At 33.6% G+C, this 27085-nt stretch overlaps 1 protein-coding gene and 1 pseudogene across 2 annotated transcripts in view; both read left to right on the top strand.

Annotated features, from left to right (window-relative positions):
• AGBL4 (ATP/GTP binding protein like 4) overlaps positions 1-27085 on the top strand; it is a 1052851-nt gene that overhangs the window by 53675 nt on the left and 972091 nt on the right. For both annotated transcript variants that reach the window (XM_023535058.1, XM_011367669.2), the window contains exon 2: positions 20770-20892. In XM_023535058.1, coding sequence (XP_023390826.1) covers positions 20770-20892 — 123 coding nt within the window. The remainder of the gene's footprint in view (positions 1-20769; positions 20893-27085) is intronic.
• LOC111744482 lies at positions 23960-24078 on the top strand (annotated as a pseudogene).

The raw sequence follows: 27085 nt of genomic DNA, 5'->3' as shown, positions 1-27085 counted from the left end.
GTATCTGCATCAAATGCCTCTATATGTGATACAGCTCCAATGTTGAAAATTCAAGTGTGCTGGGAGAAATTTACAGTATATTTTAAGTTTAGATATGTCCCATAACTTCTCTGGAGCATCAGTTTCATCACCTACAATGTTGGAGAAGGTGTTTGATGGCTAAATGAGCACTAAGGCTTTTTTAGCTCTAATAGTCTATGATTGTACTTTTAGGGACAATATTATGGAACAGATGCAATTTATATTTTCCTGAGGCTCAGGTAAAGAACTGCATATGAATGAATTTATGATTTAGTGGAAAGAGCAGGAGCCTTAGAAATTAGATCTGAGTTAATTTAATAGCTACTTGATGTTGGCCTAGTTATTTAAGTCTCAAATTTCCCATTTCTAAAATGTGGATAATAGGATTAAATGAAATAATGTATAAAAGTCTACACAACAGTTGTCACAAATTAAGCATTCCAAAAATGTTGCTTTCTTAATTTTCTCTTTTAGTTTCAAGTGTTGAGGAACTTGAGAAATGAAGGGTAGTGAGCTATCTGTGGTCCTGAGTTTTTCTTTGTTCAAGCTTGTTCTGATCTACTCATTCCCTATTGTCTTTTAATCCACATTTTTGCCCTTGCGTGTTGCATACCATGATTTTATGTGATTCTTGTTGCTGAAGATGTTGCTGAATTTTCCTACAGTCTGTTAAAATTATCCAGGATCTTATTGACCCTTGTCCTTTTGAATGTGGATTATACCTTTGCTTGGTCATAATCCAGAGCAAACTTGGTAGAATTTATAGAAGAGAAGAAGGGTCTGAAGAACTCAGAAATTTAAGGCCCAGATTGAGGAAGAGGAGGAACAGAAGGAGGAGTCAATAAAGAAAGACTAAAAAGGCTAACTTAAGAGGCTGATGGAAAAACAGGACCAAGAGAAGAGAATATTTTGAGCCAGGAGGTCAAATAAGATTAGCTTTACATCTCTTACATTATAACTATAAAATCTTTGTAGATAGGAACAGTGTTTCATTTACCATTGTATCTTTAGCATTTTTCAGGGCAGCTGGTACTTAGTGGGAAATATATATAAATATGTAAATATGTTTATATATATAAATAAATGAGTGTGTCCAGTATGCTACCTGTCACCATGCCTACCTTATGTATGGTAGTTATTCAGTAGTTTTTGTTAATCAAACTTGTATTTCTGGAACCTAAGGTTCCAGAATTGCATTGCATGCATTTCTTCTCCTCTTCCTACTTTTTTATCTCTAAAAAGGACTGTCTAACTCTCTGAAAGATCAGGAATAAGAATGACCATTTCCTCACATTCAAGAATGTACTCAGTGCTTATGATTTCTAATAAGCCCCATATGGATTCTAAACTTTTTTTATTAAAAATTATTGGGATGACATTAATAAAATCAAATAAGTTTCAAGTGTGCAGTTCAACAGTATGTCATATTGGAATTTAAACTTTGCCTGGCATGCTGATCTGACACTGCCATACCTTTCTATCTGTTTCTTATTACTGCCCTCTGTGCAGCCTACATATTTTAACTGTACTTTTCACAACTCTCTGATTTATTTAGCTGTAGTTCTCAACAAATTATATATGTTATCACAATTATAATTATTGTAAGAGTATTTCTTGAACACCAAATGCAGTTGGTTATTTGCTAGTGTCTGTTTTAGGTACTTAACCTATTATTCATTTAATTCTTAACAAAAATATATGAGATCAGTAGTATTAATCCCTATTTTACAGTTGGAAGAAACTGATTGAGCTTAGGGAACTTTCTATAGGTCACACAATTATCAAGTGGTAAGAGTAGAAAGTTGAAACATAGGTCACTTTGACTCTAAAGCCATTTCTCTTTCTACTGTATTATGTTACCTCACATAAATACTAGCTATAAAGAAACATCAGCAGTAACACTTTTAAACAAGGATATCCATAATCCAAGTCTTCTTCTGGTTTGTACTATAGCTGAAGACTCTGCAGAGAGTTACCTAACTATTTGCAAGTGTTTTTAAAGAGCAGCTGTCAATCTTTAATAGTATATATCAGTGTAGTGTCTGTGAAGTAGAATTATATTCTTAGCTTGTTGAATTGGAGGAGTTTCCCAGGAGACCACAAGCACATTTTGACATGAGCTTTCAGGTCTCCTGTTTCATCCTCTGGATCTGCCTGCTCTGTTTTCTGGGAATCAAAATGTGGCTTTAGGCATCATTGTGATATTTGCTGCATGTCAGGTATAGGAACAGTGTTGGAAATATGTTGGAATTATTTCTTGAATTTCTAAAATCTCTTGACGTTAGCAGATGATGTTTGCAGTTAGAACCAATAGGTGAAGAATTCACTAAGATATTAAGATTATTTAACATCATTTCATTTGATCTTGGCAGAGTTGTTGATTATTTATCTGACCCGTTCCCTAGTTACTGAGCAAACATTTATTATGCACTTTTTTATATATCAAACCAATTAAATAAAATAAAGATGCACAACAGGTCTTATCTTAAATCTATTTTTTTAATTGGTTAGCCATTGCGATTTTATAAGTGGAAGTTTCTGAGGTCGTTTATTTCAATGTCCTTTATTTTACAGATAAAGAAACTTAAGTCCACGAAGGAAGAATGGCTTTCTTTAAGATCACCCAATAAGTGGCACAGAAGGGATATGAACCTAAGTTTAATTTTAGATTGGGGCTCTTTCCAGTATACCTGCTGCATGTCAGCTATACTTGAAGACATAGCTGATTATAACAATGGAAAGGAACACATCGTGCCATGGATTTTTGTATCTGCTCCCCTACCTTAGTAGGATTTTTTTTTCCACTTTTTTGACCTTGGTGGACTTTTTTCTCAGGGAATTTCTTGAAGACCCTGGAATGCTTCTAGTATATTCCATTGAGTTTTTCCAGGATGGGTTTCTACTTATGGTATGTCTAAGAGCTGAGGACTTAGACAAACCTGTGAAGTATTTGGAAAAGAGAAAAGAACAGGGACTGGAGAGATTCAAAGAGGAGTCATAGTAGAAGACTAGCATGAATAATGGAGTGAACTGGAGATAGGAGGTAGAGAAGGAAAGAGAGAAATTATTGAAGTTGAAGGTAAGAGGAAAGTTTAAAGCAGAAATTTGAGGTATAGGCAACATCTAGTCTTATTCACAAATTAGGAATAATAATACTTACTATGCCTATCTCATAGTATTTTTCTAAGGATCTCGGAGAGAAATGATTTTGAAACCTCTAAAACGTAGTATACTATTTTAGGGGACGATGCTTGATTAAGATGGTAGTGGTTAAGCATGTGGTAGAAAGGAAAGATATGGTAAAGAGAGTAAGCATAGAAAATATAGTGATTTGTAAAAACATTGGTATTATACAAGAGGACATAACACATAAACTAAAAGAGAAAATTAAATACAAGGATTTAATTCCTCCTTGGAATTAAGGAGAGACCTTATATCAGACATTTGAAAGCTGATCTGCTTTAGCAAGTCAGATGTATTTTATAGAGGATGTAGATAGAAAAATAGAATGCTTTTATAGATTGTAATACAATCATTTAAAAAATACTTAAATTATCCTTGCCAAATTCAAAGCAGGTACTTAGGTTGCTGGATTGAGAAGAGACTATTTGCTTCTGGATGAATTTCAGGAAAGGAGGTTGTTCTGGCCTTTTATTTTTTGCTATTTTGTTGGCTGATCTTGGTGTGTGTTTATGGAACTATATTACCCAGAAAGTTGAAATTGAAATGTTTTGGAATGAATAATAAAGCTCTTAAGGCAAGGGCTTAAATTTTAAGATTTGCTGTTCACTTAATCTCAAGGTAGGAAGGCCTTTGTTATGAAAACAATATAAGCAGTGGCCTGGGAATGAATGAGAAGGCCAGCGTTACTGAGTGGAGGAGGGTGTGCATTGTTGGCTTTTCTTCATATACGGTGCTCTCATCTAATCAATTCTCCTGTGGTGTCTGATATATTCTCTTGCTAGCCTTTGGGCTGGAAGTCCATTAGCTTGAGCCATTATCTCCTGTTCACCAAAGTAACTTTTATTCACCTTTCAGGGTATATACAAAATTTGGTTTCTAAGCAGCTTTCCTTGCCTTATTAGGTTAGGTTACATCTTCACCTTGGTACTATTGACATTTTGGAGCAGATAATTCTTTGTTGTAGGAGTCTGTCCTATGCATTATATACTTTTTAGCAGCATCCCTGGCCTCTACCTTCTAGATGACTAGTAGCATCTCCCACAGTTGTGACAATGAAAAATGTCTCAGGAAAATGCAGATCAAAACCACAATGAGATGCCACCTCACACCTGTGAGAATGACTATCATTAACAAGACCAGTGATAACAGTGTTGGAGAAGTTGTGGAGAAAAAGGGATCCTCCTATATTGTTGGTGAAAATGTAAATTGGTACAGCCACTATGGAAAACAGTGTGGAGGTTCCTCAAAAGCTAAGAATAGAATTACCATATGATGCAGCAATCCCTCTTCTGGGTATTTACTCCCAAACCTGAAAACATTTATCTACAAAGATATATGCACCCTGATGTTTATAGCAGCATTATTCACAGTGGCCAGGACATGGAAGCAACCAAAGTGTTCTACGATAGATGATTGGATAAAGAAGATGTGGTGCATATACATGATGGAATATTTCTCAGCCATAAGAAAAGATGAAATATTGCCATTTGTGACAACATGGATGGATCTTGTGATAATCATGCTAAGTGAAATAAGTCAGACAGAAAAAGTTGAAAACTATATGATTTCACTCATTTGTAGGATATAAAACTGAAAGCAACAAGCAAACATGAGAAACAGAGACTCATGGACTAGTGTATTAGTGGTTACTAGAGGGAAGTGAGGGATGAGAGAGGTAGATAGGGGTAGGTAGGGGTAAAAGGGATCAAATATTTGGTGATGGTGAAAATTTAACTTTGGGTTGTGAACACGCAATGCAATATATATATGACATATTGTTGAGTTGTACACTTGAAACTTAGTTGATTTTATTAACCAATGTCACTCCAATAATTTTAATGAAAAAAAAAAAAACACAACAAAAAACCTATATCTCCAGACATTGCCAAATGTTCCTTGAGGGACAGAATTGCCCAGGATTTAGAACCATTGATATAGGTAAAGAAATAAGAACTTTTCTTACACATCTTCATTTCAGTGATATTGTGGAAGGAGGATTATGTTAACTTGTTGGATCATTTTTCCATTTTGTATCAAAAGCCTACAATTAAACTCATAATAGGACTATGCTTTTAATTTTTGTTAGTTCTTTCTGTTCCTTGAAAGTTACAAGTTTGCTTCTGCTTCAGGGTCTTTATACTTGTCCTTTATTCTACCTGTGATGTTCTTCCTTTAGATCTTCACAGAAATCACTCTGTCACTTTGCTCAGGTCCCATATAAAATGTCATTTCTTTAGGGAGGCCTTCCCTGACTACTATATCTAAAATAGTACCTCCTTCCCTTTCATTCCCATTTACCCATTTTATTTTTCTTCATGGCAGTTATCACTGCCTGTCATACTTCTGTTAAAAAAGAGTAGGATTATTGTTATAACAGATTAAGCCTAAATTTCATTAACTTAGAACAATAGGATTTGTTTCTTACTATGATCATAGTTTTGTGCTTGTTAGATGGTCAGGCAGCCCTACAGGGATTTAAGCTCTTTCCTTAATATGACTCTTTCGTCTGCTAGAGTCTTCTCCTTCTCTCTTTTTGATTGGTGAATAAGGAAAGAGAATGTAGAGAAGTGTATAGAAAGCATACAGTTACTTTGGCTAGAATTCAGTCAGATGGCCATATCTAACTGCAACAGAGATTGAGAAATGTAGTCAGCTTTTGTACCCAGGAGAAGAAAGGAAATTGAGTTTGGTGGGACCATTATATCATCTGTACCACAGTATTATTACATATTTATTGAATGTCTTCCCAACAAGACTATAAATTTCATGAAAGCAGGGATGTTTGACTGCTTTGTTTCCTGTGGCATCCCAAGTGCAAAGAACAATGTCTGGTGTATAATTGGTGCTCATAATATTTGCTGCAAGAGTCACTGAATGAATGTTGTTTGTCTTGTCTGCCACTGTCTCTACACTTAGAATTGTTCCTGGTAAGCATTAGGTACTCAATTACTTATTGAATAAATAAATGCATGAATGCATTTAGTGATTTTGAAATCAGAGCTGAATGTGTTATGGCTTTTCTATTATCTGTGTGATATTGGGAAACTTATTTAACATTTCTGAGCCTCACTTCTCTCATGTGAAAAAGGAAAGGAATAAGAACTACTCCATTCATAACACAATAATCCTATGGGATTATTGTATAATTTATGGGATTATTACGTTAATGAAATAATATGTTAAATGCTTAACCCAATATCTCACACATTGTAAATTCTCAATAAATGTTAGCTATTTTTACTGGTTTTAACCAAATTCTACTTTGAATTCTGATTGATTCTTTTTGTCTACAATAGTTCAGTACACATAATTTTCATACCTTTTTAACTTATTGAAATAACATAAGCATAATTTGAGAGAGCTTCTACATATACTATCATTTAGTCATTTATTAAGCAATTAAACTGTTTATGACTTATGTATTCTATTTAAGATACTTTGTTATGTAATATGAGGAAACCAGAAATACTTGTTATATATTGAAGTGTTGAAGAGGAGTTTTATACAATCTGATTATTTCTAAATTTTGTTAACATTCAAGGATAAATGAAAGAGATTTTATTTTATTTCTTTTAATTTTATTTCTTTTTAAATTTATTTATTTTTAAATTTTATTTTATTATTAGTTTTAAGTATATAATACATTGGTTAGACATTTATATAGTTTATAAAACCATCCCCCTAATTGCTCTTTCTCTCCTCTGGCTCTACACCTAGCCATTATGTTAATGCTAACTGCATTCCCTATACCGTGCTCCCCATCCCCGTGACCATCTATCAACTACTAATTTGTACTTCTTTAACCATTCATCCCATTCTCCCAGCCCCACAACTCTCCTCCCCGCTGGCCATCACCAGATTGTTCTCTATATTTGTGAGTCTGTTTTTGATTAGTTTGTTCTTTTTGTTCCTTAGATTCCGCGTATAAGTGAAGTCATATGGTATTTACCTTTTCCTGTCAGACTTATTTCACTCAGTATAATAACCTCTAGGTCCATCCATGTCATTGCAAATGGTAGGATTTCATTTTTTTTAATGGCTGAGTAATACTTTATTGTATATATGAACCATAACTTCTTTATCCAGTAGTCTGTTGATGGGCATTTAGATTGCTTCCATATCTTGGCTATTGTAAATTGTGCTGCCACGAACATAAGGGTGCATAGATCTTTCCAAATTGTTGTTTTGGTTTTCTTTGTATAAATACCCAGAAGTACATTTGTTGGCTCAAAAAGTATATCCATTTTTAATTTTTTGAGAAATCTCCAAACTGTTTTACATAGTGATGGTACCAATTTGCAGTCCCACCAACAGTATATGAGAGTTCCCTTTTCCCCTCATCCTCACCAACACTTATTCTTTGATTTACTGATGATAGCCATTCTGACAGATGTGAGGTGATATCTCCTGTGGTTTTAATTTGCATTTCTCTGATGATTAGCGACCATGAGCATCTTTTCATATGTCTATTGGCCATCTGTACATCCTCTTTGGAGAAATATATGTTCAGGTCTTCTGCCCATTTTTTAATTGGATTGTTTTTCGGTTGTTGAGTTTTATGAGTTCTTTATTTTGAATATTAACCTCTTATCAGATGTATCATAAGCAAATATCTTCTCCCATTCAGTCGGTTGTCTTTTTGTTTTGCTGATGGTTTTCTTTGCTGTACAAAAATTTTTTAGTTTGATGTAGTCCCATTTGTTTATTTTTTCTTTTGTTTCCTTTGCCCAGGGAGATATATCCGAAAAGAAATTACTGTTAGCAATGTTAGAGAGTTTACTGCCTATATTTTCTTCTGGAAGTTTTATGGTTTTGGGTCTTACATTTAATTGTTTAATACATTTTGAGTCTATTCTTGTATATGGTATAAGAAGGTGGTTCAGTTTTTTTTTTCCCCACATATATCTGTCCAATTTTCCCAGCACCATTTATTGAAGAAACTGTCTTTACTCCTTTGTATATTCTCGCCTCCTTTGTAATATATTGAGATATAGGTGTGGATTTATTTCTGAGATCTCTATTCAATTCCATTGATTCCTGTATCATGTTTTGATTATTGTAGCTTTGTAGTATAGTTTGATATCAGGTACAGTTTGATATCAGTTTGATATCTCCAACTTTGTTCTTTCTCAAGATTTCCATGGCTATTTTTTTTTTATTGTTTCATATAAGTTTTAGGATTATTTTTTCTAGCTCTCTGAAAAATACCATTGGTATTTTGATAGGGATTGCATTGAATTTATAAATTGCTTTGGCCATTTTAATGTTGTTGATTCTTCCTACCCATGAGCACGGTATATGCTTCAATTTATTTGTATCTTCTTCAATTTCTTTTTTCAATGACTTATAACAGGTCTTTTACCTCCTTGGTTAATTTGATTCCTAGGTATTTTATTGTTTTTGATGAAATTGTAAATGGGATTTTTTTCTTAATTTCTCTTAATGAAAGTTCATAATTGTGTATAAAAATGCCACTGACTTCCGAATATTAATTTTGTATCCTGCTACTTTGCTGAATTCATTGATCAGTTATAACAGCTTTTTGGTGAAATCTTTAGAGTTCTTTCTATATAGTATCAAGTCATCAGCAACTAACGAGAGTTTTACTTCCTTTCCAATTCGGATGACTTTTATCTCTTTCTTGTGTTATTGCTATGGCTAATATAATGTTGAAGAGGAGTGGTGAAAGTGGATATCCTTGTCTTGTTCCTGATCTTAAGGAAAATGCTTTTAGCCTTTCCTCATTGAGTATGATGTTAGCTGTAGGTTTGTCATAAATGGCCTTTATTATGTTGAGGTATGTTCCTCTATTCCTACTTTGCTGAGAGTTTTTATCATAAATAGATGCTGGATTTTGTTGAATGTTTTTTTCTGCATCTTTTGATATGATCATGAGTTTTTTTATCTTGCAATTTGTTAAAGTGGTATATCTCATTAATTGATTTGCAGATATTGAACCAACCTTGCATCCCAGGAATAAATCCTACTCGATCATGGTGTATGATATTTTTAATGTATTGCTGAATTGGGTTGCTAATATTTTGTTGAGGATTTTTGCATCAATGTTCATAAGAGATATTGGCCTATAGTTTTCTTTTTTTTTTGGTAATGTCTTTGGTTTTGTAATCAAGATAATGGTGGCCTCATAAAAGGAGTTAGGGAGCCTTCCCTCTTCTTGAATTTTTTGGAATAGTTTGAGAAGAATAGGTGTTAATTCTTCTTTGAATGTTTGGTTAAATTTGCCTTTGAAGCCATCTTATTCAGGACTTTTGTTTTTTGGGAGGTTTTTGGTTACTGATTTCATTTCATTGGTGGTAATCGGTCAGTTTAGATTTTCTGTTTCTCCTTGACTCAGTCTTAGAAGCTTGAATGTTTCTAGGAATGTATCCATCTCTTCCAGATTGTCTAATTTGTTGTTGGTGTATAATTCCTCATAATATTTTCTTATGATCCTCTGTATTTCTGTAGAGTCCATGGTTATTTCTCCTCTTTCATGTATGATTTTATTAATTTTAGTCCTCCCTCTTTTTTCCTTGATGAGTTTGGTTAAGGGTTTGTTAATTTTGTTTATCATTTCAAAGAACTAGCTCTTGGTTTCATTATCTTTTGTATTGTTTTTCTAGACTCTATTTAGTTTATTTTTACTCTGATCTTTATTATTTCCTTCCTCTTATTCACTTTGGGCTTTCTTTTCTGCCCTTTTTCTAGTTCTTTTAAGTGTAAGGTTAGATTGTTTATTTGATTTTTTTTTCTTGTTTCTTGAGATAGGCGTATATTGCTATGAATTTTCATTTTAAGGCCACTTTCGCTATGTCCCATAGGTTTTGAGTCATTGTGTTTTCATTTTCATTTGTCTCTAGGTATTTTTTTATTTTTTCCTTGATCTCATTGATAATACATTCATTGTTTAGTAGCATGTTATTTAGCCTCCATGTGTTATGTATTTTTCTCTTTTTTTTCGTGTAATTAATTTTTTTTTACACCATTGTGATCAGAGAAGATGGTTGATATGATTTCAATCTTCTTAAATTTATTGACTTGTTTTGTGTCCTAATATGTGGTCTATTTTGGAAAATATTCCATGTGCACTTGAGAATAATGTATATTTTGCTAATTTGGGATAAAATGCTCTGAAAATATCTATTAATTCTATCTTGTCTAGAGTGTCTTTTAGGCCCATCGTTTCCTTGTTGAATTTTTGTCTGGAAGATCTGTCCATTGGTGCCAATGGGTGTTAAAGTCTTTTATTTTTTTATTTATAAACAAATATGTTTAGCCTTTGAGTAATAAGAGACTCTGTGTCTCATTTATTGGAATTCTATTTAAGTCATGTATTACAACTTACCTTCCCATCATTTTTCAAATTCTTTTTAGAGTATCACCCTACCTCAAGACCTAAAACATTTTTTTAAATAAAATCCTCTTTGCCAGAAGTATAGAAATTACCTGAGATATTTAGCCATTGCATTTTAAGTTTATTTTCCCACACATATATTGGAAAGTAGAAAAAAAATATGTTATCACTTAAGTGAACTCAAAAAAGAACAAAAGTATTATCAAAATAGTCAGTTGATGAAATTTTTAAAACCAAAAGCTGTCCATAACTTAAGTTCCCCCAACTATAAGAGGCCTTTTGGTAAGTTCATCTCTCAGCAATCCCTACCTTTTTTTTTTATGTTGTACAGAATACAGTTTGTTACTGTGTAAATAATTATTCTTTAATTATTTCACATATATTGATTAAATCAATATATGTGAAAATAATTAATTGTGTAAATAATTATTGTGTAAATAATTATTCTTTAATTATTTCACATATATTGATTAAATCCTCTCCTTAGGATAAGCTTATTGAGAATAGAAACCACATCTTACAATTTATTTGTTTCTTTTTAAATAAACAAATATCCCTTCAGATTTTTTTTGTTTTCATTTATTTAATAAACATTAGGAATATCTATTGTGTTGTGGATATAAAAATGAATTTGTTACTGTCACTTATTTTTTTCGGTTTCTCCTCACTGGATATGGATTTTAGATGACTCAACAAGGTCATGATTCTCTTCCTATGTAAATACTAAATTGTGCCTCACTTAAAATGTGATGCCTGAGAGGGACCAAATGTGCTTCAACTATAGTCTGATCAGCAGTACATAATTCATTAAAACCTATTATTTTATGCGATCAAGATAACCACTACCAATGTTTTCACAAGTTGTGTTGACTTTTTTTGTAATATTGATTAACCAAAACTTTGAGATTTTTTTCACATTTCCTTCCACTTAGCTAGATCCATATTTGTGCAATTGATTTTTTTTCCCCACAAGCTTAGTGCAAGGTTCTATTTTTGTCTTTGTTAATTTTGGCCTAACATCTTTGCTTATGAAGATTGTTTGAATCTTGAGTCTGACATTTATGCTTATGGCTAGCCCTTGTATTTTTGAAATATCTGAAAAAACTATGTAATAACATTTATTTTCTTTAAGTCTTGAATAAAATCTTTGAACTTCTTTGAGTGATCAGATATTTTTGGAAAATGTGAGAATTTAATATTGCCGTGTTTGAAAATTGCTATTTCTTGATTTTTATCATCTTTTCACTTATATTCACTTATCATCTTTGATCCATTTATAAGAGAAATGTACTTCTAAGAGCGAGGTACAAGAATTAGGGGAGTAACAATACCTAATAACTCAGCAAGCCTTTTGGATAGCTCTCATTTTTATTCTACTCTTCATCTCCACTGCTTTTACTCTCATCATTTCTCATCTAGACTATTGCTTCAGCCTTTTAATAATCTCATCCCTTTCTAATGCATTATCCCCACTACTACTTGAGGGGGTTTTTATATTGTCCAAAGTACATGTTATAGTTTTACTACTTAAGATTATTTATAATTTCAATTGTTTATGAGATAAACTACAGTTTTAATAAACATGTAAGGTTATCCACAATCTTACTTTTATGTAAATCTGTAGGCTATTCTCATAAATTTCTGGGCCTTTTATTTCAGCGCAACCTATTCTTTCCAGAATTGGAGCTTCATACCTTGGCAGCCTGAGAGGCACCTACTGATGACTCAATTCAAGTGTCACTTGTTACTTTTTCTCTAGAAAAACATTCTGGGTTCTTCCCCCACTTTTCCCCAACATGGGGGGTTTATTACCTCTTTCTTTAAGTCTCTATTGTACAGTGTACATGTCTATCAGAGAATGTAAAACAATTTTTGTTTACTTTTCCATTCCACTGCCTATACTCCTTGAAGAATATCCTAAGTCTTATTAATTTCTGGATCTGCAGCACCTAATACAGTGCCTGACACAGAGTGGATACTGAGTGAGATACTGAGGGAGATTAATGAGAACCACCAGAGACCTCTGATAGGCTATGGTTTGGGAAATACTGTGCTGGAACTCTTTGAATATTGAATCTGGCAGAAATAGATTAGGAAAACCAGCCAGATGTTGTTTTTAAGGATTTTGTTTTGAGCATGTAAATTAAAATTTCATTTAGAATTACAAGTCTAATTTAGGAACCAGAATGCAGTTGTAGAGCTTGACAAGATCACATATGTAAATTCTCCAAAGGCTGATCCATCATCATGCCTTCGTGAAATAGTGCAATCTATGTGGAAGAATGGTCTCCAAATCTGCATCCCAGACTCCTTGTTCCTCTAGCCCTCCTGACTCCCTTATTCAGTTACCACCACTTGACTTGTTATGCTCAAGTCATCACCACAGAGGCAACTTTCTTCTTTTCTCTCTGTGAAAATGTTCTGGGCTCTGAGCCCCAAGGCTAGATTGTACTTTGCCCAGCTTTAGATCCTTCAGGGGTAGATTTTTACTGCTTTCAGGATAAAATCTAAACTTCTTAGCATGCTGTACAAGGCCTTGTATCAACTAGTTCCTGTCTCCCTCTACACATTCCTACCTTGTTCTTCTATGTAAAGCCTTCCTGGAACTTCTTTTCAGACTTCTTCACCTGGCTAATTTTTATATATATTTTAAAGGTGGTTCAGAAAGTCTTCTGTGGGGAAATTTTAGATGTTGCTACCCTGTATTCTTGTAGAGCTTACCTCACATTTCTAGTATTTATCACATTATACTATAATGTAGTGGATTACTGGTTTGCCTCTTCCACTAATATCCTTAATGGACAGGAAGTTTTAAGATTTATGTTTGTATTACTAGAACATAGAATAGTGGGTACATAAGAGTTATAAATAAATACTTTGTTAAATGAATTAATAACCCCATACCCAAGCGCAGGAGGCAATTAAAAAAATTGCTCCCATTTGGTAAAATAGAAAATTATACTTAGAAGAAATTCTTTTTTAATTGAATTTTCAATTCAAAAAGTATTTATTGATATTGCCTTATATCTAGCATTTTCTAGTTCTACAGTAAATGCAGGTGTTCCTATTGATAGTAATCAAAGAATATGTAGTTCTCTGCACTATGATTAACACATAAGTGGAACGTTAGTGTTTAAGTGGGATGTGAGCATTAAGGCATATGCAATTAGCTGTAATACAAAATAGAGTAAATATAAGAAGAATCTTGGTAAGATCAGAGGTGGGAGATCATTTACTGGAAAATGTTGGGAAATTAGATGCAAACCACTCTTTTAGGGAAAAATGGGCCAACTATTTCTTTTGAAAGGCTGTAGGATGAAAATAGAGAGGTCCAAGACCATAGCTTGCTGAATTGGGACTCATCCATGGTCATACACTTAAAAAGTAGCCAAGCAAGGATTTAGCCTTAGGCCCATATTTCTCCAAACCCCATGGCACCAAACTATACTGTCGGTATTCAATTTTCATTTCTTACAGAAATATATTGTTTCATTATATATTTTATTATTTTCAGTTTAGTCCTTAACCAGATGGTCAGCTTTTTGAGAGTGTATTAATTGTTAGTACGTCCTTATTCTTTTATTAAACAATAGGTTGATTTATAGCTTATTTTTCTTATATAGTGTCCTTAGTTCTGGGCACAAAATGGGGTGGGTGCAAAATAGATCTTCCATACATATTTGGTAATTGAAACATCCTGTGATTGATTTGTAGCTTAACAAATCTAGACATCTTATTTGTATTATAGATACATGTGCCTAGAGAGAAATAGGATATGTATATTTAAGAAATTATTTTTTAAAAAGTTTTTGTGTTTTGCATCCTTTCAGTATGTCTTGTAAATATATTTCTAATGAGAACAAACATATTTTATAAACTGCTAGGAGGAAGCTATATAGTAGGCTGTAGCTGATTGAGATTAGAGCCCACCAGTCAATAGATTCTCTTTCCTAAAACACCCTACATTAGGAATTTTAGATTTACTTTCTTGGCTGAGAATTTGTGGGTTAAGTCTCATCTTCAATGAAATTTTCTCTCAAAATTATGAAGCCTTGGAAATATGGCTTTATAATGGAACTTTTGACAGATCCCTTTAACTGCATGTCACATATACATAGAGGTAATTTGTTACTTCTCCCAAGGTGTTTTAGCCCAAGAGGTAGAAAAAAGTGTTTTATATAAGGTCAGTTTAATTACTAAGATTTTTTCCTCATTTGACCAATATGAATTGCTAGTAATTTTTGTGTAGTTTTCCATGTGAAAATAAAACAAATTGAAACTTTTTCACATCCATCATTAGCATAATGCACTTAAATGTCAAAAATTTTGTGCAGTCCTAAAGTCTATTTCTAGATGCCTCAGCAAGCTTATTTATCAGAATAAAATAAGATATAATTATCATATTGTTACATTCGGTACATATTTAGATATATATCATTTGTTGTTTTTCCCTCCACAAAATATATTCATAAATTTTATTACTAAATATTTGTTATTGATGTTATATTTTTAAAAACATGTAAATAATAGTAACAACAGGATTATATCTTTATTTCCTTAAAAATAAATCTCAGTTGTTTTATTTTCTCTTTTGTCTCTAACTTCCTTAAACTGAAAAAATTCAATGTGTAACTCTGTCTCTGTGTTTGGAAACAAATATTTTACACACTATAATAATGGTGTTTTATAGTGTATAATTTAACTGGATATAACAGTATTCAGTGTTTACTTGAAATAAAATACTTTCACTAAGACGTTCTTTATGAATGTCAATTTAAATTGTTCCCTTCCTTTTCTGAATCCTCTCTTATACTTTATATAATTGAATCTTTTATTCTTTTTGTTAAATAAATTTCCAGATACAGGTGTCTTAATAATGATGATGATAATGATAATGATGATGATAATAATAATAACCAACTACTTATTGAGTAAATAATATATTCTAAGTGATTTACATATATTTTCTGTAACCTTCAGAACAAAATAAGCAAACAGGCTCAAAGAAGTTAGGTTAAATTTCTTTAAAAAAGGTTACATTATATATATATCTGAGTTAGGTGGATTCAACCTCAGATCTATGTGACTTTGAAATCCAAATTTTGATATTAATTCATGCTGCCTTAGCTAAATGTAGAGGTATTTTAAAATTAGAGTAAAGAATTTGATTTCAAAATTTGGGTGAAACAGCTATGTGCTGAACTTTAAAATGCACAGTCAAGAAATTACAAGTTCTTATTCCAGAGCAATAATTATTCCATTATTCTGTGTCACCTTAGATGATTTTGTATTACTGTAAACGCCATTTTGAATGGTTTTATGTACATGTGTAATGTAATCGAGATATGATTTCTTTGATAATAATAACTTCTCATTTCCAGCCTTATGTATTTCAATGATCAACCATTTATATTGCATTAACATTATAGGCTGTAGTCCTCCCTGCCCCCTCTTTCTGTCTTTATGTCAGTATATGCATCTTTTGTGGTGTTTTGCTTTCTTTTACTATCTGGTCTCTCATTATGTCACAACTGTTTATCTTAGTAAACTGCAAATGTAAAAATACTATTTGTTCTTTTGATAAATTTAAAATATATCTTATTTCCTATGCTCTCAACAGATAAACAAAAAAACCCCCAATATTTAATGTATTGCTAAGTTTAGTGTGCTAATATTTTGTTGAGGATTTTTGCATCTATATTCATCAGGGATATTGGTCTATAATTTTCTTTTTTGTAATGTTTTTGTCTGGTTTTGGAATCAGGGTAATCGTGCTGTTGTAGAATGAGCTTGGGTGCTTTTCATACTCTTGAATGTTTTTGGAATAGTTTGTGAAGGATAGGTGTTAATTCTTCTTTGAAAATTTGGTAAAATTCACCTGTGAAGCCATGTGGTGCAGAAATTTTGTGTGTTGGGAGTTTTGGTTACAGATTTGATTTTATTAGTAGTAATGGGTCAGTTCAGATTTTCTGTTTCTTGTTGATTCAGTCTTGGAAGATTGTATGTTTCTAGGAATGTATCCATTTCTTCTAGGTTGTCCAATTTGTTGGCATATAATTGTTTGCAGTATTTTCTTACAGTCCTTTGTATTTCTGTGGTGTCAGTTACTTCTCTTTCAGTTCTGATTTTCTTTATTTTTGCCTTCTCTCATTGTTTTTCCTGATGAATCTGGTTAAAGGTTTATTAATTTCATTTATCCTTTAAAGAACCAGCTCTTGGTTTTATTAATATTTTTATTGCTTTTTAAAACTCTATTTCATTTATTTCTGCTCTGATTTTTATTATTTCCTTCTCCTCACTTTGGGCTTTGTTTGCTTTTGTTTTTCTAGTTCCTTAAGGTGTAATGTTAGATTGTTTATTTGAGATTTTTCTTGTTTTTTGAAGTAGGCCTGTATCGCTACAAATTTCCCTCTTAAGACTGCTCTGTGTCCTGTAGATTTTGGATTGCTGTGTTTTCATTTTCATTTGGTGTATCTTTCAGTTTCTTCCTTGAGCTCATTGTTAACCCATTTTTTGTTTAGTAGCATGTTATTTAGCTTCCATATGTTTGTGTATTTTTCAGTTTTTTTCTTGTAATTGATTTCTAGTTTCATGCTATTGTGGTGGGAGAAGATACACAATCCTCTTAAATTTATTGAGGTTTGTTTTGTGGCCTAACATGTGGTCTATCTTGGACCATGTGCTCTTAAAAGGAATATATATTTTGCTGCTTTTGGGTGAAATGTTCTAAAAATATCAATTGTGTCTTTCGATATGAAGTGGGCCTCCTGTAGACAGCACATGAATAAATCTTGTTTTCTAACCCATTCATTTACATATAAAGTGATTATTGATAAGTACATAGATATTGCCATTTTATTATTCATATTTATGTTCTTTTTTTCCTTCTTAAAGAAGTCTCTTTAACATTTCTTATAATACTTATTTGATGGTGATGAACTCTTTTAGCTCTTTCTTGTCTGGGAAGCTCTTTATCTCTCCTTTAAATGATAGCTGTGCTGGGTAGAGTAGTCTTGGTTGTAGGTCCTTACTTTGTATCACTTTGAATGTTTCATGCCAATCTCTTCTGGCCTGCAGAGTTTCTCTTGAGAGATCAGTCTTATGGGAGCTTTCTTGTAGGTAACTAGCTGCCTTTTTCTTGCTGCTTTTAAGATTCTCTCTTTGTCTTTAACCTTTGGCATTTTAATTATGACGTGGGACTCTCTGTGCTTCCTGGGCTTGTATGTCTATTTCCTTTGCCAGGTTAGGGAAATTTTCAGTCCTTATTTCTTCAAATAGAGTCTCAGTTCCTTGCTCTCTTTTTTCATTCTGGTATCCCTACAATGTGAATGTTGGCATACATGATGTTGTCACAGAGGTCCCTAAAATTATCCTCATTAAAAAATTTTTTTCTTTTTGCTGTTCTTATTGATTGTTTTCTGTTACCTTATCTTTCAAATCACTGATTCAAAACTCTGACTCATCTAATCTGATGTCGTTTCCCTGTAATGTATTCTTCATTTCAGTTATTGCATTTTTCATTTCTGACTTTTTAAATGAGTTCTGTGTCCTTTTTTTATACTTGGTATCTCTTTGTTGAAGTTCTCACAGAGTTCTTTGAGCATCCTTCTAACCAGTGTTTTGAACTCTGTCTCTGGTAGATTGCTTGCTTCCATTTTATTTAGTTCTTTTTCTGAAGTTTTATTTTGTTCTTTCATTTGGGCCATGTTTTTCTGTATTCTCTTTTTGGCTGCCTCTCTATGTTTGTTTCTATGTATTAGGTAGACCTGCTACATCTCTCAGTCTTGGTAAAGTGGCGTTATGAAGTAGGTGTTCTGTGGAGTCCAGGGGCGCACTCTCTCTTGATCATCTGAGCTGGGTACTCCAGGAGTGTTTCTTGTGTGTGCTCTCCTGTTGTAGTTGAGACTTGATTGCTGTTGGCATGTCAATGGGAGGGATTTACCCTCAGGCTAATTGGTTGTGAGGACTGGCCATGACTATAGTAGAGATGCTGTTGTGCAGGGGCTGACCCTTTGGAGCAGAATTCACTTTATCATGTTGCCTGCCGAGTCCTCCCTTTGTGTGTTATTTGTGAAGATGGTTAGGTGATGCACTAGTGTCTTCTGAAGCTGGCCGCCAGCACTAGTGTCTTCTGAAGCTGGCCGCCAGGTATATTGGTTCTGGAGCCTTTTGGGAGGGGCACTGTTGTAGACCAAGTTTAACCGCTTCCCAGGACCACTTATATGAGCTACAAAGTGATCTGCAGATGATTTCTACTTTTGCTGGTCTTGGAGGTGCCTGGCAGAAGCTAAGCTGTGAACCGAGGTTAACTGCCAATAGCGCCTGGCTTGGGGCTGCTTAGCAAGAGGTACAGGGTACACTGAGACCATATGCTGCTTGTTTGGGGTTTGTGAACCTTTGAGAGATTTTGGGAAAGTCTGCAGCATGAACCAAGACAGGCCATTTGTATGGAAAGACCACTGAAAGTGGCTTGGGTAGGCCTGCAAGTTGGGTGGGACTGGGGTGGGGAGTTTCTCAGGGAATCACCAGGACAGAGCAAACAGTGTTAGCTAGGTTGATGGAGACTCAGATATTGTGCCCACCTGTGTGTGCAGGTTGGGTGATGGGAAGACTCAACAAAGTGCTGGATTCTGCCAGCACTTCTGTCTAGGAGAAAGCTGCCCCTCTAGCCTTTGCCTTGAAGCCAGGCAATACAGTTCCTCCCTAGCTGTCCCTGGCACCTTTCCAGATGCTGCCCCAGCTCTGGAACTTACAGCAAGTGAGTCTGTTCATGGGCAGGGCCTTTATGAGGAATATCTGGGACTTCAGATGCCTTCTGTTTCAGTAAGCCACAATCCCTGATGCTTTTCAGTGCTAGAAGTTCTAGAGATTTCACTTCCTGGCACTAGAACCCTGGGCTGGGGAGCCTTGTGTGGAACTGAGACCCCTCGCTCTTCAGAGGGGACGTCTGCAGCTGAGATATTTTTCCTGATTTTTAACCACCACACGTGGGTGTAGGACTAGCCCATTCAGTGTCTTATCCCCTCCTACCAGTCTTGAGGTGGCTTCTTCTGTATATCCTTACTCCAGGAATATTCTTCTTTGGGTTGTGTGTGCCCTTCTGCTGTAGTTGAGTCTTGATTGCTGTTGACCATCAGGCTGACTTGCCCATAGCATATGAACCGCTTTGCTGGGGGCTTACCCCATGGAATGGGCTTCTCCCAGCAGGTTCTGGTGCCTGCTGAGACCACCCTTTGGGTGTGCCATTTGTGGGGCTAATGGGGTGGTACTCTGTTGTGGTCTGAAGCCAGTCTCCTATTGTATTAGTTCTGGTGCCTCTTGGGAGGGGATATCATGCAGGCCAAGGTCATCCACTACCTGTGTATATTTTTAAATTGATAAATTAGTCCAAGGGTATTTGTAGTAAGCAATAAAACAGATAAACCTATGGGAAGTGTTGGGGCATGCAGGGCGGCCTCATCCAGGGGCACCTGTGGCCAGACAGTTGGCCTGGACTGTGTAGTCACTGAGAGGTCGAGTTTGTCTGTCGGTCTTGCCCAGTCCCATCTGACTGCCAGAATGAGTGCAGTCTCTGGGATATTTTTTGTTAAGGTGGAAGGAATAATCTTTCTAGGTTTCTACATCCTATGTGGAAATGAAACATAAATCTTTTAAAAATTAAAGCTCCTGTTAGGAAATATAACTTTTGTGCTAATTCATTGGTTCTCAAATCATTTCTGGTAGGACATTAGTAGTTATGCTAGTTATAGAACTATTGCTTTATTCAAAATGATTTACTATATATTTGTGACAAATTAAATATATTACCATTATTATTAAATAATTGATACAATTTAATGAACATCTTGTGGATTTCAGTAGTCATTCTAGATTTTTTTCATATCTAATTCTCATAGCACGATTTTGAAAGATGGATTTTGCTATTCTCTTTTTTATGGATGAGAGAAACTGAGGCTTAAAGGGATTAAATTGATTGCTTTGCATCACAGAGAATTAGTATGTAGTACAGATGAGATTTGATCCCGTATCTTTCTGATTTCAAAATGCATTTTCTTTGTATTCTACCATAATGTGTAGTTAATTTCTTACTGCCTGGATTAGCAAAAAATGTATGAGGGAGGAGGGAAATTAATGATAAAAATCTAATTGGACTTATATTACTAAGTTATTTTTGATTTTTGTTTAACATGAGCCAATTTTTTAAAAAATAGGCAGTGATGTGGGAAATGACGATGCCATCGGAGGGAACGTGAGCAAATATATGGTGTTTCCAAGTGGATACTGTGGACAGCCCAAGAAAGGACATCTTATATTTGATGCTTGCTTTGAAAGTGGTGAGTGTATTAACTGCCTTTGCTTTTGAGCTTGTCTTGTGAGGTTCTTTTAGAATCTGGTTTCATTTGACCATTTAGTGTGATTCAACACATTTATTTCACTAGAATGAAACGAGTTGTCAGGGAAAAGTCAATTTTGAAGGAATTAACTTGGAAATACTTAAAATGAAATGCTATGTTGTTGCTATAAATGATTAGAGGTTTAATGGTAATACTAATGAATATTTGTACAGTATCTTATATTTTATAAAGTACTTATCCAGATTTAATTTATTTTGGGACAAAATGGACATAATTTGACTATATAAATCATTAATTTTTGAATGTCTACCATGTATCTGGTTCAGTATGACATGCTCACAGAACTTAATCTTTGTGAGACAGGATACTTCTCTATAAAGAAGTAATGAGAGAACAAATTCAATTGAACACAAACAAGACAGCAAAAGTAATATGGCATCATAATGAACATATGCTTTGGGTATTCTAAAAGGGGAGGTCAGGACTTGATTGTTAATTCCTATCTAGTAGGGATTGTATCTTGTTAAATTCTTTATATGCTGAGCCTCTTACTCTGAGTAGCACATAGTAGATATTCAGAATATGTTGAAAATATTAATGAGAACGATAATTTTTAATTTAAGATACTTTTATTTTAAAAATAATCAGTTGTTTTTGTTTCTTAGTAATGTGTATGCATGTGTGTATGTGTGTGTGTATGGTGTATGTGTGTGTTATGTGTTTGAATGGACATGCCAGTTCTCTGAACCCTAAGAACATTGGTTGCTTATATCAACAATTGAAAACTTGTTTATGCAGGGTGTTGCTCTTTGTTTATTCCATGTTGTTTTAGTTTTCTAGGGCTGCCATAGCATAGAACCATAAACTGAGTGGCTTAAACAGCAGCAATTTATTGTCTTGCAGTTCTGGAGGGTAGAAGTGTGAGATTAAAGTGTTGGCAGGTTTGGTTCATTCCAAGGGTGTTTGAGGAAGAGTCTGTACCATGCCTCTCTTTTAGCTTCTGGTGTTTGGCTAGAAATCTTTGTTGTTTCTTTGTTTGTAGAACATCACCTTAATCTCTGCCTTCATTGTCACATCGGGTTCTCTCTGTGCACATCTGTCTCTAAATATCTCCCCCCACCTTTTTTAAAAATAAGAACACTTGTCATATTGAGTTTAGGGCCCACTCTAATGACCTTATTTTAACTTGATTACCTCTGTAAAGATCCTATATCCTAGTCAGGTCACATTCTGAGGTACTGGCAGTTAGGACTTCAACATATGAATTTTGGGGAGACATAATTCAACCCATAGCACAGTATTATAGTGTCCTTCTTGTCAAATATGAACACTGTCCACATCATTAGGAACAATGTCTTCTTTCTTTGAATCAACTACTGTTGTGTAGTCCAGGATATACTTGGTGCCTAGAAAATGCCTTTTGAATTCTTTATACCTCAAGCAAAGACATGGAGGCTGTTTACACAAATAACTCTGTGAGAGTAGGAATTATCCTCATTTTAAAGATTATGTGTTGTTTTGGTTTACCTATAGTATGAAATAATCCAGATTCCTTTCCTAGAACATCTTTTCCTTAACTATACTTATCTTTTTCCATTCCTTTCTGAAAAGTTTGGTACATAAATTGCCCAATCTACCCACAAAGTAACCAAATGATAATTCATATTTCCCCCCAAATGTATAAATGATTATTTATGTCAACTGGATCTGTACAAGCAGTACATAAGTCTTGCAATATAGTAGAGTGGTTAAGTGACATCCTCTGGAGTCAGACTGCAGTTCAAATTCTGAATTGAAAACAGAGCCATGGTTTTTTCATCTTTTAATGGTGAATGATGCCTATCTTATATCTTCATTAAAGAAAAATTAAAAAAAATATTTTAATTGCTTAAAATTCAGCCATTTCACCAAAGTATTTATAAAATACTATTTAAAAAATAGATAATGAGGAAATTTCAGAAAGGAGAAATAGCAGAAGAAAATTTAGCTGTATGAATACATAAAATGCATGCTGTGAGATCCATAAATTTGATATAGGTAGATTACAAATTTAACTATGAGTTTTCTGGCAGCCAGTTCCAAGAGAAAAACAATGTCCATGAGATAAAAATAAACAGGTACTGAAATCTAACAGAAATTCTCCCTATTGGGCTTCCTAAAGCATACTCTGAAATGTGATGAACAGCATCCTCAACAATATCCCTGTGGTTTTTACAGCAATATATTTCATAGGGGTGTATTTTGTAACATCCTTCAATGTAATGCTAATGGGCATTTTTGGTAAAGCAGTTCACTTACCACTTGAAACAATTCATTTGACATATGCAACTTTCATTTTATCTAATTCAAGAATTTGTTTCAGATTTAAAATAGTGAAGTGTGAGGGCTTTTCTCTTACGTGCTAACTCTGAGCTATTGGCTGTGGTTGCCTGGTATGCTTTGTTGAGAAGGATTCTGTAGGTGCATCCGGACTGCTGAGAAGGAGTAAAGTGATTAATAGATCAGTGAATGAATGGGGAGTATTAATTCATGTGGATGAAGTATATTGCTTTCAGATAAGCCTCCATAAGTATTTTTTTCTTTCAGAGTTGTGTAATATGTAAAGTGCCTAGCACATTGCCTAGCCTTGAGCTGACGGATAATTAATTTTTTCCTTATGAGAAATAAGGTCTGCAGGTCAAATATGAACTCTCCTATGAATCCTTAATCTGTTTTTCCCCTATACCCCTCTCTGTAAATATTATTTCCCTTGGGAAAATAGCCACACCGCTCTAATTTTATCTCTTTAGAGACATGTGACACTTTTTATAATTTTTTTAAAAAACTTCTTTTGTTCTCTTCTATTAGACTATATCCTACTTTAAGACAGAATCTGAGTCTGATTAATCCCTGCTCTCCCACAGAACTGAGCAGAAAGCTTACAAAGTTAGGCACTAAATTAATAGCATATTTATTTTTTGAATGAAGTAACTTGAGCAACAAAAAGATGGGGAAAGATTAACTTTCTGATAGCTTTGTGAAAAAGCTATATTTAATTGTTTGCTCTTCGTACAGCCATGCCACCCTGAACGTGCCTGATCTCATCTGATCTTGGAAGCTAAGCAGGGTCGGACCTGGTTAGTACTTGGATGGAAGACCACGTAGGTATACTAGATGCTGTAGGCATTAAAAAAAAAAAAAAAATTGTTTGCTCTTCTCTAATCCACCAGCTTCTCTCAAGCCTTCATACTTTGCAGATGCTGTTTTCTCTGTGCTCCAGATCCCTTTCTCTCCCTGGTGAAATGTTAATTTTGATTCAGTCCAGCATTTCTTCTTCTGAGAAACAGTACATCTTGGGCGGGTTTGGCTGTCTTTATCTCTCTATTTACAGGTACCTTTTAGGCTCTTCTGTGATAACCCTTATTGCATTGCAGTCATTTAATTGTCTTACTTTTCCTTTATCATTAAAAGTTCCGTGAAGTCTGGGGTGGTTTCTTATTAATTTTTGTTCTCCAGCACCTAGTGTACTATCAAGAGCTCAATAAATATATGAATAAATGAGAGAGGATAGTGTTCATAAAGAGATTTTAAGATTAATAAAATATTTTTACATTTTAAATGAAAGTTTAACGTTAACAACAACAAAAATATTAGGGAGAGAAGCCAATAAAATTATCGCTTAATTGCTTATTGTTTGCCAGACACTGTGATAAATAATGTATATAGTTTATCTCATTTAATACTCACAAAAACCTTCTGAGGTATTTTATCTCTTTTTGTAGGTGAGGAAACTGATGCTTAGGGATATAAAGCTATTTACCTTGAAGTGCATGACTGACAAACAGTGTAGCTGAATATGAAACTGTGACTGTCCTGGCTCCAAAGGCCATACTTTTAACAATTCCATATACATGTTATCTATTATAGGTCAATTTATGACATATTTATGACATATATTGTTGACAATTACTCCTTAGGTAGTAAGATAAATAGGAAAAGTTTTTGTGATAAAGAAAAATGAAAAAAAAAATTCTACCTGTTTAAAATAAGTGATTTAAAAAAATAAAATAAGTAATTCAAATAAATACTATGTTTGGTTGCCATCATATGCAATTTGAGTACCATCATATGCAATTTGAGTATTGTTTTATGATAGATATGAGTATACGTGTATGGAATATGAGAAGAGCACTGTAATTTATACTTCAAATTATTTGGTTATCCTGAGAGATTTAATATGTTTTTTAAATTACTGTTGCAAGGAAGAGGGTCAGTGAAAGAAATTTATGGATCAATTATTTACATACTATTTCAAAATGATGGAAATGAAAACATAAAATTTTTAATTTCTCCAATGGAATTTACATTTACTTATGTAATTTTTAAAAATTAATATTATATTTTCTTTTGAAAGAAATCTTCATTCTTAGCACAGTATGAAAATGTCCCATAAGTACATTAGAAATCAGTTTTTTAGCTTAACGTCTCACCTAAACTTTTCTTATTTTAGATCTCTAAATGGATGATATCCTTTGTTTTTTAACTTTATGAGGAATAATTGACAAATATACTTGTATATATTTAAAGAGTACAAAGTAATGATTTGATATAGATATAAATATATTTTAGAATAATTACCAAAATCAAGATAATTAATACATCCTTCACCTCACATAGTTAACATAGTTAACTTTTTTTTGTGTCTGGTGAGAATGCTTAAGATTTATTCTCAGCAACTTTCAAATATATAATACCTTATTATTAACTTTGGTTACCATGCTGTACAGCACGTCTTCATCTAGACTTGTCTATAGGTTCTGAAACTTGAAATGAAACAACTTGTAGTGAAACCGATTTTACCACAGGCTAATTGATATAAACAAGAGTTAAGTTCCTATGGTATCTCATCAACATGAAACGATGTGATTTGAGAACCCGTTATACGTTAGAGCCTCAGAACTTATTATAACTGAAAATTTGTACCCTTTGACCTGCATCAACTCATTTCCTCTTCCTCCCAGCGTCTGACAATTGCAATTCTCTGTTTCTGTGAAATTAACTTTATTGCAGCATTATTCACAATAGCCAAGATATTGAAATAACCTGAATGTCCTTTGACAGATAAATGGGTAAAGAAAATGTGGTACATATATACAATGGATTATTATTCAGCCATAAAAAGAAGGAAATATTTATGACATTTATGACATATATGACAAATACCTTGCCATTCATGACAATATGGGTGAATCTGGAGGGTATTATCTAAATAAACTTAAAACAAAAAACAAAAACAAAACAAGATGCAACAAAGTATAATACAAAAACACAAGTTTTGGTTTCAGACAGACCTAGAGTCATATATAATCTTTACTCGTTACGTCATGCTGATGATATACTTAAAGTTTACTCATCTGTAAAATTAGGAAAATAAATAACTATATCATATAATTATTATGCAAATTAGGGATGCTATATAAAATAGACATAGCATAACATCTGGCAATCAACTTCAACTGATAATTCTGACACAACTTCTTTCTGCTCCATCCTCAACAATGCCACCAAAGCTAAAATGCAAATCAACTGTTCATATTACTTTATTGCTTAAAATCTTTCATGACTCACTGTTGTCCTCAGGACATAATCCAAATGTTTTTATTTAACAATGTGTTTAACATAAAATCTGATGCAAATTTCCTTCTTATTAATACTATCACTTTATTCCAGAAACATGCCACCTTACAAGGCCATTATCTCTTTTAGAGAAAAAAAAATAGCATATTTTGGAGATAACAGCACAGTTATGAAATATAAAGGGGTATTTCACCAAGTGTATAAATTCTGTTAGAGAAATATTGGTGGCTTTAAATTGTAGGTGAATAATTTAATTTTGTTCTTTGTTTCTGACTTATAATCGAAACAAACTGAACTTCTTTTGTGTTTCATTTAAAAAAAATTCTGACCTCTTTGCTGAACTATATCTAACATACATAGTTATGTATTGCCTTGTATGTTTTTCTCTTTCTTATTTCCTCTGCCTCCTTTTTGGAGAAGAAGTAAAATATTTTATTCCCAAATAACTTTCCCCTAAGAATGATGACCTTTCGTACAGTAACATTCCTGAACCTAAAGACCTGGGAAAGAACAGTTGAAGAAATATGACCGTGTTTATCGAAATCCTGTTTATATA

The sequence above is a fragment of the Pteropus vampyrus genome, unplaced genomic scaffold (genome assembly GCF_000151845.1).
Source record: "Pteropus vampyrus isolate Shadow unplaced genomic scaffold, Pvam_2.0 Scaffold135, whole genome shotgun sequence".
Lineage (NCBI taxonomy): Eukaryota > Metazoa > Chordata > Mammalia > Chiroptera > Pteropodidae > Pteropus > Pteropus vampyrus.
Note: the sequence above shows the minus strand (reverse complement) of the source record. Positions and strands in the feature narration are given on the sequence as shown.